Below are 12,197 nucleotides of genomic sequence, written 5' to 3' on the forward strand. Positions count from 1 at the left end.
AAAAGTGCTTTGGAAACCCCTTTCAAATCTCTTAATCCATTTTTTCAAGATCTATGAGTATTTTGGCAGGAAAACACTAGCAGATAAGAATTTCTCTTTAATTTACTTTGCATGTTCTTAAATAACAGAGAGATACTTTTTTTTTTCCTAACTAGAATGGTACATTAATTCAGTCCATTCTAGCAGCCTCTGCTGGTGGAATAGGAGATTAAGAAGAAAAATTTACTAAAGACAAAATCTACTTTGGGTTATTTCTTTGGAGTAAATTTTTTGCTATGTCTTCTATCAAGGGCTTCCATAAATAGTGCCTATACCTGCTGCATTTCTTCAGAAACCAGAGTCAACCTTTAAATGGATGCATTTCATTTAAAAAAATGAAGCAGTTGTCTAAATAGTTGTTGCTTATACTCCTTGAACCGTGTGAGAACAATAACAAAACATTTATTTTTCCCAGATCTGTAATTAACAGAAAACCTAGAATAGCAGCAGTAATAAAAACCAACTGAGTCATTATGTAGTTTTTGCCTTTCATAGATGATAATCAAAGAACTTGGTAATTTATTGGTCCTGTGAACTGAGAACCCATAAAGTAAGTACTCGAATCCAGAACTTGAAAGCTTATTATATCACTACATAGACCTTCTGGAATGTAATGTGACTGTCTTAGTAAAGTGTTTCCACTAGCAAAGCAAACTGAAAGTCACCTTTTGTCAGATCTCTGCTTCTGTCTTTTGCCTTTGTGTATGTGTGTGTTGAAGGTACTGCAAAATTGCTCTGTGTCAAGCTCTAGTGCATCATTCTCTACAGCTGTAGCCAATTTACAATGGTATGAAGGGACCACAGTGTTGGAATTGAAATCCAAGTTGCAGAACTGAACGGTGAATTCAGCTCTATCTAAGGAAGGCTGAATTACCTGAAGGACAAAACCGTTTGGCTGAATGTATCTAGCTGAATGTGGCTACTATGCAAGCACAAGACAGGAATGCTCATCTCCAGTAGTTTGCATTGAATTAGTATACAGTGTGCACACATCCAATGTTGTCTTGTAGAGTCATGGGTTTCCTAGGACCAGTCGCATTAAGTTATTCTTAGGAATTCACTTGCAGTGTATCATAAGTGACTGCCTTTCCATCCTGGTCCTTGGTGAAATGCAGAAGTGCTTTCAGCACACCATTTTATTTAGCCTATGTCTTCTGGCTAAGGGGATGTCAGAGGCAGGCAAGAATGTTGACAGTTGAAATATATGCCCCTGACTCTGGCAGTGCACTGTGATATCCTAAAAAGTAAGCAATGTGTAAGTTTGAACAGAGAATTGCTTTATTCATGTACTGATGTGACTTTCATGAGTTGTGTTTTAATATTAAGTATCTGTAGTACTGCAATCACTTTAAAAATTGATTGGGCTTAATGTGAACTTGAGTTTTATGAAATTAGTTTCCATCTACTTGCATTCTATTGCATAAACGCTCTACAGACTTCTATAAAAAAAAAAAAAGATATTTGGAACTCCTTTCTTGGAAGAAAATATTCAAAGCAGCCATCGCTGTACAGAATAAATAAATAAATAAATAAAACTGTATTTAAAGAAACAATTGTAAGAACTAACAGCTATTTGATGAAGAATTGTTTGAAAACTCTCTTAAGCTTGTCATAAGCAATAAAGATAGAAGTTTACCCCTAAGCCACAGACTCTTCAGCACAGCAGTGAATAATCTACCAGTGTCTACTGTATGTGGAAAGGAAGCTATGCCAACTAGGAAACGCTGTATGTATTTTTCATATAGTTTTGGTGTGCTCAGTCATCATCATTTTGTTCCTTAAGGTTCAGGCACATAAAGTTTGGTTTGTATCCACTTCTTGTGCTGTCAAGATCACACAATGCTCATCTTTTTGTAATTAGGATATTTGTGATTTTTTCCCATTCTTGTGCATTTTATTCTTTCTCAGATATAACCAAATTGAAGAAAAAGAATGTGAATTCTACAGGAATTTCTGTCTCATCTTTCACACTAAGTTGGCTAACTCTCATACAAGCCAGAACTGCAGGCTCAGACCACTCTCATTAATCTCACTATCACCAGGGATGGGCTGGAAGAACAGTAGCTGGCTGTGTTGCTTGGTGCTGAAAGGCCAGACTTGGAAAATCGTAAGGTAAAGACTATCTTTTGATCTGTCCGTTGCTCCTTTTGAGATTGTAAGGCTAACTTTAATATGCCTGTTTGAATCTGCTGTACAGTAATTGCTAGCAACCCACATATTAGAAAGATTTTAAGGGTCAGATACCGCAAAGTGTAGAAAGTGTTTCTATAGATTTGCTCAAATTGGTGCTCCAAGAGGGCTGTGCTAGACCTAAAGCTTTCCTAGAAATTAAATGTATTGTGATCTTGTTCCCACACTTCTTTCTGCTGCTCAGTTTGCTCTGTGCATTGCAATTATTTTACAGTACAGTATTAAAGCCTTGTACAGTGCTTTGTGCTTTAGTGATATTCAGCCAATAAGTGCAAATAAAACTTCATGCCAGTCCATAAGAGGATATGATGGCATTTGGTTAGGACCTGGGGTACTTGGTTAATAAACTATAATTTATTCCTACAGAGGTGCAGTTCTGTGGTTCTTGCAGTCATAGCCAATGTATGGTACTTTATAAACAGAAATACTTTTATATATGATTATAAAGAGGACCTTGAGCAGACTGGTCTAAAAAATGGAAAAAGTACTTAAGGGTATCTTAAGGGTATGAAATGAGTAGTAAGAATTCTTCCTATTTCTCTGTCCAGTTAGCTCTTACACTTCACAAACTTCATCGGCAAAGATTAGCTGCATCTCTTTGAGGTACTTCTGCTTTATGCAAGGGCAGGCTGGGTCAGAGAGCTTAATTACCCCTTGAAGAATGAAAGCAGTATACTTGGGAACACCGTGTGAAAACAACTTTCCATTTTCTTCTGCATCTGCACATTGCTCCACATGTGGTTGTACACTTCCAACACCTACATCATGTAGGTTTTTTCAGTGTAAGGGTCAGATTCTGATGGAGAACTCCCAACAATACTGGTTAAACTCTTGCAGTGTCAGAGGGCCAGTCCAGCAGAGCAGACTGACCATACTTCCCCACCCTGCTTGCTCCCCTAGTGGGGTTCTCCAGCTTCATGCTATTCTTGGTTTCTCAACTGCCACGTAGATTACCACTCACCTTCTCTGGCAAGATCCCAATCCTTTTGTGTAGTCTGAGGAGGAAGGAAGTTAGGAGAGAACTGAAGTTCTAGTCCATGGTGAGTATGGTCTCCTCCTTGACCATGATCTTGACATTCTTGCTTTGGGTGTCCCGGAACTTTAATTCTAATGTACTGGGACAGAAGATGAACTACCTCCTTCAGAAATTAAATTAAATCATCTGGTGCGATTAAATAAAAATAGCTCACAAACGCTATAAACCAGCATTTTTACTGCTATTTTTTTTTGTTTGAGTACAGAGTTTTCATTCTCTCTGCTAGTCAGTGCTGGTCAAGCAGTAGAACTGCTTCAAGATTGAGCTCAAGCAGCTGGAGAAGGACATGCTGCTCAGTCTGTCAGCTGCCAGGAAAGTTTCTTAGATGACAATAAACTTGTAGAAAAACTCTAATCAGCAAAGTCAGCTGCAACAGAAATACAGTGCAACATAATAATGGTTGAACTGGTTTTAACAGCTTGAAGTCACTTGTAAAATGTGTATTATTAATTATTTTTAGTGAAATAGGTCTATGAACTAGAAACTGTCAAACTCCTGTCTGTCCAGCAAGTGCTGTCCACCCACGTATTCACAGTTTCGTATTTATGGTATGTAGCTGCCGCACAATTATTTTATTTTCCTTTTGATTTATGTGCTTGAGTTAGTACTTGTAAGAGAAATACCAGCATGAAATGTGAATAAATATATTTATATGTGATCTCCATGTTTTTACTAGTGAACAGGCACATTGCTGTGGAGAAGTTATTCCCTAATGTTTGTCCAAGCAGAAGCCTGCTTACCTTAAATATTCGCTGCTGTCTGAAATAGTCAGTTTGGTAGAGTGTATCCATATTTTTTTCTTGTACTGATAGGAATGTTTTGGTAATTGTGTGGTATAATCATGATGGATTAAAAAATAAGTGAGGCAACTGTCATCCTATAGATAGCTGAAGCCAAAGAAAATGAAGTTCAAAGTAATGTGATGAGACAGCTTTACAGACCAACAGCCATAAGAGCGTCTCTTTAATTCGTTAGTAATAGCCTGGACAGCATCAACCCTGTCTACTGGTACTCACTGAAGGTAAACAGTTATCTTGTTGATTTAGTTTTGCAGTGCAAGGAGCAAAATCCTACCCCCAGCAGTGATGCCCAATGTGTTGGTTATTATTTGTAGCAGAGGTGGTACGACATTACGGTAGCAAGGCTGCATGTCTGAGAAAGGAGAGTACTGTGATTTCCTGCTGATTCCTAGCACAGTACCTCCCCACTGGTCTCTCGTTGTTGGCTGCCTCTGTTCTGATGGTGTTTTCTGACCGTGCTTCTGAAGTTTGCCTGCCTTTTGTGCAGCTGTCCTGTGGGGTCAGGTAGCAAGAGTTGTCAGGGGTTCTCTATAAACAACCTGCTGTGGCAAATCATCCAAATTATTTGATGCTATAAGGAAGCAAGATAACCCGCTGCAAAATTATCATCTTTCTTGAGTGAGAGGGATATTCCTGCTGAGTTAAATAAGGAAGAAGAAGAGTATTGCAGTTTGCAGCCTTCATTCCTGGATTGCTGAGTTTCCTCAAAGCTTCTTGTCAGAAATGGTTCAACCCCTAGTGCCTTGCATTTTAGACTGCTAAGGACATCTCTTTCTAGAAGCCTACAGTCAGAAACTGATTGGTTATCTTGCATGCAGGAAAACAAACAGAATTCTGGAATTAAATAAATTAAAATAATTTTCTTTATTTACAGGCCTTCAAAGCAGTCTTCCACAAAGCAATTAAGCAGGCTGAAGACATTCAGTAGTGTATCTCCAGTCTGACAGAAGCTGTCACATACTCAACATTTGTTTTTATGAGCCAAGGACTTTTTGAAAAGGATAAGCTCATCTCCTGGCCCAAACTGCTTCTCAGGTGAGGAAAATTTTTCTGATTGATGTTGCTGATATTATTGGTTTCTGTTTCTTACCGTAGAAGGTGATGCCTCTGCCTAAGCAAGTTATCTTTTTGCATGATGGCTATGCAGTTTCTCACACAGTGTGATTTCTGCTTCAATATAAATCAGAATTGCAGAAATTCCAAAGACACTTTTATCCAACTCTATTTATTTAAAATACTGCAGTGACTTTTTGAAGCTACATTGATGATAGATGACATGATTTAACTGCTTGTGGTTATATAATTAATATTGGAATTGATGTGGTATAGTAAAATAAGAATTCTCTTAATAATACACATATCACATTCAGGCTGCTATTTTTCCTTTTAATTTTATAATCTGTAAATCCTGGAAAAAGATCAGGGATTACTTTTTCTTTGTGGTAGATTTTGCCCTGAAGAGCTTGCTCCAAAGATGTTGTATCACAGAGCTGATCAGTAACAAAAGTGGGGATTAAACTAGAAGATAACCATTCATGAAGGAAGTAAAAAGTTATAAAATGGGGAATCCACTTGGGGGGGGAGGGTGATAGGAAAAAGGGAATCACTCTACAGAGTGTATAAATGGAAGTAACAAGCAGACAAATATTTGGAAGAGAAAGAAGAGAGAAGGGCGAGGGGAGAGAAAACTGGTGATTTCTCTGCATCATAGTACAGATGGATTTCTTTGTATCACCCAGGCTTGTAGCACTGTGATGCTTAACTTTGACTTTTTTATAGCAGTGGTACTGGGATGGATCAAGAACACTGGAAATCTATACAAGAACTGAAAAATAAGCTCTGTCATAATTATAGTGTAGACAGAAGCCAGAATATGGGGCACAATAAATTTCTGATTTTTTAAATACATTTTTAGATGGAAAGAGAAGGGGCTATTAACAAAGGGAAAAAGATGTATTTATGTCAGGAAGCAGAGAGATTATAGAGTACCATGGCAAAGGTGTCACTTTTTTCTTCAATATATGTGATTAAATAGATAAAACAGCTAGAAGAAACCCTACTAGAAACTGAGGATCCTTTTTTTGGTATGCATTCAGTTCATGTACCAGAACTGATTCATTCAGTTGCTATAGTTCTGCAGCCTACTTCTACAAAGTCTAAATTGCCATCAAAAGAATACTGGATCTATCCCTCCAACAATATTTAAAAAAAAAAACAAACAAACAAACAAACAAACTACCACAATCATCATCAAAAAAATCAACTCAAGATTTGCAATTTTCCCAAAGCTTTGTGAGTGCTTGCAGTATACAGAGGGCCTAGAATGAAGATGGAGACAGGAGTGCACTATTTGCCCTTCTCTCCATCTTTCGAGCCATAAAAAGGACACATGGAGATAATTAGATGGAATTCAGAAGTATTTACTTTTTCAGTAGTAAAATAATTTGTAGCCAAGTTTGCGTAAGGTTAACTTCAGTGTGCAAGACTTATGTTTTTGTTTGTTTATGTTCCCACAAGCTAAAGGAAAAAAATGCTGATATTGTTTAGCTTATTTTAAAACTTGTGTGAATTTGGCATTCAGTACATAAATGAACAGTAATTACATTTTCTGCAAAAAGCTTTGACTGTCACATTGAATTTGATTTTCAAGGTGTCTTTAACAGTAAAGATAAATTCAGCTGTGTGTGTGTGAAGGAATGGTTTTGGGAAAATCTGTCACAACCTTTAAAGGCAGATATATAAGATTACTCTATTTGCAATAGATTTCAAATCAGTGTTTTAAAGCAATCTTAAAACAAGATGTTAATTCTTATGTCAGAGATTCAGAAAATGCAGCAATAGGAATTCTTGTGGCTTTGAGCTCCCTACTCGATGAGACTTTGAGTGGTGAATACTTCAAGGCAGAAGTGCCTCTGAACCAAGTCTGATGACCTTTTTCAATTTTGTACATTGTCAAGATTCTTCTAAGAAGTAAAGAGATAGAAGCACTTGAATTGGATTTCCTTCTTCGATTCAGAGTTGAATGCACTTACAAGAGTCCTGTTGACTTCTTAACTACTCAGTCATGGAGTGCCATTAGGGCAGGTTGTGAAAATTGCTTTTTAGTTCTAAATCCTTTTTGATGTTATTTCTGGAGGCAAGCTACAACTAGACAATCTCAGATAAAGTAATACATTCCACAGGAATTTGTAGTAGAAATAGTGATGCTTTCAAAGAGTTGTCTTTGATTTTGAATATATTTTTCCTTAGGCATTGTGTGTTGTGGTTTATGAGGAAATCCTGTTATACTATAATTTGTCCAGTTGCCTAGAAATATAATATTGATCTTCATACTGTTTCTTACTATAGTAAATGTCCCTTACAAGGTTTCCAGTTTGTCATATCTTGTTATTTAACAGTAAGCAGACAGTATGGTAATACTGACCAAAATAAACTCTTATAAATACTATTATATAGTAAAATAGTATTATATAGTTATAAATACCATATATATGTAATTTAGTATTTCAAAGTAAGTCCTGAGTCCCCTGTAATTGGTTAAATGAGACTTTTTGACATATCCCAATAGTAACAATATTTATCTTCCTCTTTCAGCCTTCACAGAGAAGGTACGTCCTCTGCATTTATATCTTTGGTATGTTTCCAGGCTATGGCAGTGATGGATGTGCTCAAGGAGGTAGATAAAGATATTGAATTATCCACCAAGAGGTAGAAGAAGAAGTAGGTGGACTCAGAATGTCCAGATACGGAAAAACAAAGGCTTTCTAGAGAAACTAATCATACTGAGGGTGCTCCATCCGGACAGAATGACGTATGCTCTCAGGTAAGAAACCTGACAGTACATCTGCCAGGGTGAGTATGTGAGAGGGTGGCTTCTGTGTTATCAGTGTGGAGAAGACAGAGATCTTAAGAAGCAGGCAAATAACTTCTAAAACTGAGTGGTCAACCGGAATTTGGAATCAGTGACTGTGGCCATTCCCAGACAATGTTTTGCTCGTGATGAATTTATGTAGAGATGGTGTAGTGAGACACAAGTTGTGGCATATTTGGAGAGCTCTGTTTGTGATTTCTTTTAGATTGCATATAGGTACCCTGAGGAGAGTGCTCATTAATAAACAAAAATAGAGTAAGTTATGTCATTAATAGCTGAAAGTGTTAGTTTTCATTATCATATCAGGACTGTTAACTAACCCCATGGGATGAAATTTTGGGGGGTCTCCCATTTTTAAAATTCTGTTCTACAACAAAGATTCAGTTGTGGATACTTACATGATCTCATCTCAGTTGTTCTATAGCGCTGTTTTAATCTTTTGATCCCAAGTGATGGTCTCATAGACCTGATCCTCCACACCACGCCATTACTGTTCTTACCTATTTAGATGCATTCTGCAAAAGCAGTTTCTTTGTTCTGGGTGTTTTTTTTGCCCAGCTACCATAGCTTTACATGGCAGCATTGCCTGCATATAATGACTTTTTGGATTCAGTTACTGAAAAGGTCCTTTCTCATTCAAAAGTAGCTAGTTTCTGTCATGTGGTCTCTATCCCATAGAAAAAACAAACTGATTGTCCTCTGTCTCACTTCACCATCTGGCTCCCCTTTTTGCCTTCAGTTCAATTCCCTGACGCCATCTTTAATGAAACCACTTAGACCATCGCTGTCAGCAGCTCCGGTCTAAGAATAGTGCAGGCTAGAAACCTGTAGCAGAAATCATTTCTGATCTTTAGCACGTTTTCTATACATATAAGAACTTTGTGGAGGAAAAGCTTGGCTCAAAATATGTGGAAGGCATGAAGATGGACTTAGCAAAATCATACGAAGAGAGCAGTCCAACCACTCCTGAGTTTTTTCTTGTCTCCAGGAGTGAATCCACTTGAAGACATGGAGACACTAGGTAAGCTTCTTATTTGCTTCTGGTGCAAGGATCACTCAGCTGTGCTCCAACTAAATAAGAAAAATTCAGCTCCCAATTGAAATGGAGCATACAGTGTCATATATGTAGATATATCAATATATGATATCGATGTATATGTCTGTATGTATGTGCCTATAAGCACGTGTGTGTATGAGTGTATTTTTACTAAACAGAACAAAGCCTTCTGGAATCATCTCTCATTAAAATGGAGTACACGTTAATATGGGAAAGTTGGGCAGGGTTTATTTTCAGCAGAAGATTCGATTTCTAAAGTTTCTTCCACCCCCACCATATTCACGGTAAATTGGGTGGATGAAAAGTGTAAGGCCATAAGTGTTACAGTAAGAAATTCTTAGACTGAGCATTCCTGTGCTTGGCATAATGCAGGTTTCCTTTGTACTGTTTTCTACCTTTTGACTAGATGAGGGCCAGAGGGCAATTTTCTCCATGCTCATGTAATCTTGTGCCCCCTGTGACTAAATAATGGTCATTATACAAACTATATTCAATTGTATAGGGCTCTGTCGCTTTATACTTAGGATTGCTATTCCCTGCAGACAATGGTGAGAATACCAGGTTAATACAGCTGTGACCTCACTGTGCTCAATTTAAACTCAGGCCTCACAAGGTGAGAGGCTTGTGCATTTACCCACTGAACCAATCAGTTAAAAAACTGATGTGGTATCTACCACATGTTGCTCCCTTTTTCATAACGGAATTGCTCTGTACCCCCTGTAAGAGTTTCTAAAGCTCAGTAACAATGCCGAGCATCTATCAAAATGTCAAAAGGTTCATTATCTTAAAACCAAGGGAACAGATTTCTGCAGGCTTTTTCTAATACCAGCAATAAGGCCACTGTTGAGAGCTCGCAATTTTGCTTGTTGAAATTGTAAGGGTTTAGTGAAGTGCTTCAGAAGAAGTAATATGTATTGCACAAGTGATAGTGAAATTAATGGGGGCATTATCATTCTTTTTCCTTTCTGCTCTGCTAATTTTCCTATCTCCTCCCCCTCTGTCACTCACTCTCCCCCAATTACTTCTTTTACAGGCGAAAAGCTTGGTTTCACTATAGACTCTGGAAGATTTCGTAACATCTCTTTAAGACAAGAGCAGGAGATAGTTGCAGAGGAGGCAATCAATGCCACACATGGCCACTGGGTTCTTCTCCAAGTGAGTGTTCAATGGCCTCTCTGATGGTGGGTGTCTGCTCAGTTGGAGGGATGTTCCCAGATTACACACAAAATATACAGCGGGTTACAGAAGAAGTGTTAAATGGCTAATAATCTTCTTCTTTTTAGCTTGAATTTGTAAAAGGATAAACATTATATTTATATGTTGTCAGATTTTGCTTAACACTATCCTCATCCTCCCAGGAGGAGCAGGAAAGATTACACACATGTGCCTAGGGAGAACCATCTCCAGGAATACATTTCCCCCGCATAATTAAGAACTCCTGGTCCGTTCAATGGGCCATGATGGAGACTTTAATAAAACGGGCCTGACTTGCTCTTGGAAACTGTATAATTACCGCTGGAGTGCTGCTCTCCCGAGATAGGAGCAACACCTTTGGCCAGCATTGTATGGATTGAGAACCCACTCTGCAGCAGACAAAAAGACCTGTGCAATGCCCTAGCAAACCGTGACTCCTGCCTTAATGATGGTGTTGACAGAGACACTACAACTGTCAATGCTACTGAAAGAAAGTGCTTCCCTCCCACTCTTTCATGCTAAATAGCTAGGAGATATTTGTAACAATCCCTTTGTCCAGAAACCTAGGAAAAATGCATGTTCCAGATCTTGATATTTAGGAGGTTATTGCTGGTGATCGCCGCCTCCTCTGGTTTTAACCTCAGCAACACACATTTGGCTGTCAACCAGGTTGCCCACAACAAATGAGGAGACAGGCTGGACTTAGGGTTGTCTGCCGACTGAAATAATGTCACTGAGGGGTCTTAACATGCCAAGCACTGTGCAGACATGCAAACTGACCGCTTCATCCACATTTCAGCTGAAAGAAATCTTTAACCAGGTTTCACAGGAGTAAGCTAGTTGCACTGGTCTGAAAATAGCCTGGCTTTTCCTGTAGTGAGCATAGAAGTGTTGCTGTGAAGGAAAGAAGAGAGATGGTTTTCAGATGTATTTCAGAGTTCCTAGCTGCTCTGGGGACTGAATGAGAAAATGGAAGATGGCAGGGACCTTAAATCAGCTTCATGGCATGTGTGAGGTCACAGGAATAAAGGGGAACAAGCAAGAGGCTTCTGGTATTGCAGAACTTCTCCATTTTCTAGTCTGTTACATAAGCCGTGCTCCTAAGGGAGGAAGGAGGTGACAATTCTGCTGTGAAGATTTTTGGTAGTGAAAGGTTGGGGAAAGTCCAAAAGAAGACTAAATAAAGATTTTGAACTAAATCCCGGGTGGTGGTAGGCCAACTGCAGCCAATGGGATTTGGATGTACAAAGTAATTCTCAAGCTTTAGTCTTCTGGGTTTTGATTCAAATACCTATAGCCTCCACCTTTATGTTAAAGAGAACTACATGAGCAAAAAGGTGAAGCTTTTTACTATGGATTGTGTTGTATAATTATACACAAAAAAACTTTTTGCTTTTCTGACTAACCTGGCATCACTTCTGGGAAATACTTTAAAAATAAATGAATAAATAAAATTGTGTTGGCTTCAGGCATATGCCCTTGAAGCAGGTAGGAAATTTATTACCTCCATGAGGTCAAGCTCTTATTTAAGGCTGTTCTTTACATTATCAATTTATTTAATAATAAAATGATGCTTTGAATTAAATAACTGTTTTTCATTATAAACCCACAATAATTATGTCTTAAGATAACAAATGTATCTGTTATCTTACCAGTGTCTGTTTTCCAACAGAATATTCATCTGGTAGCCAAGTGGCTAGTAACCTTGGAAAAACTCCTTGAGCAATACAGTGAAGAAAGTCACTCTGACTTCCACATCTGCATTAGTGCTGAACCAGCTCCAACCCCAGAAGAGCACATCATTCCTCATGAAATACTATAAAACTCTGTTAAAATTACCAGTGAACCTCCTATGGGGATACTAGCTAATCTACACATTACACTCCACAGTTTTGACCAGGTAAAAGCAAGATGGACTTTTTTTTCATTAGTTTGTTTTAAATATTCCTTCCTCTGTGGGGAGAATTGATGGTGTTCATGACTGTTGTGTAGCAGGCCAGAACTTTGGGA

General features: G+C 38.2%; 1 protein-coding gene across 1 annotated transcript in view; it reads left to right on the top strand.

Moving 5' to 3' along the window:
* DNAH11 (dynein axonemal heavy chain 11) overlaps positions 1 to 12,197 on the top strand; it is a 139,000-nt gene that overhangs the window by 111,241 nt on the left and 15,562 nt on the right. Inside the window, exons 35-39 of the mRNA XM_080577863.1 lie at positions 1,948 to 2,151; positions 4,940 to 5,100; positions 7,660 to 7,888; positions 10,027 to 10,189; positions 11,876 to 12,087. Coding sequence (XP_080433989.1) covers positions 1,948 to 2,151; positions 4,940 to 5,009 — 274 coding nt within the window. The 3' untranslated portion in view covers positions 5,010 to 5,100; positions 7,660 to 7,888; positions 10,027 to 10,189; positions 11,876 to 12,087. The remainder of the gene's footprint in view (positions 1 to 1,947; positions 2,152 to 4,939; positions 5,101 to 7,659; positions 7,889 to 10,026; positions 10,190 to 11,875; positions 12,088 to 12,197) is intronic.

Source organism: Anser brachyrhynchus (assembly GCF_964034855.1).
Source record: "Anser brachyrhynchus genome assembly, chromosome: 2".
Classification (NCBI taxonomy): Eukaryota; Metazoa; Chordata; class Aves; order Anseriformes; family Anatidae; genus Anser; species Anser brachyrhynchus.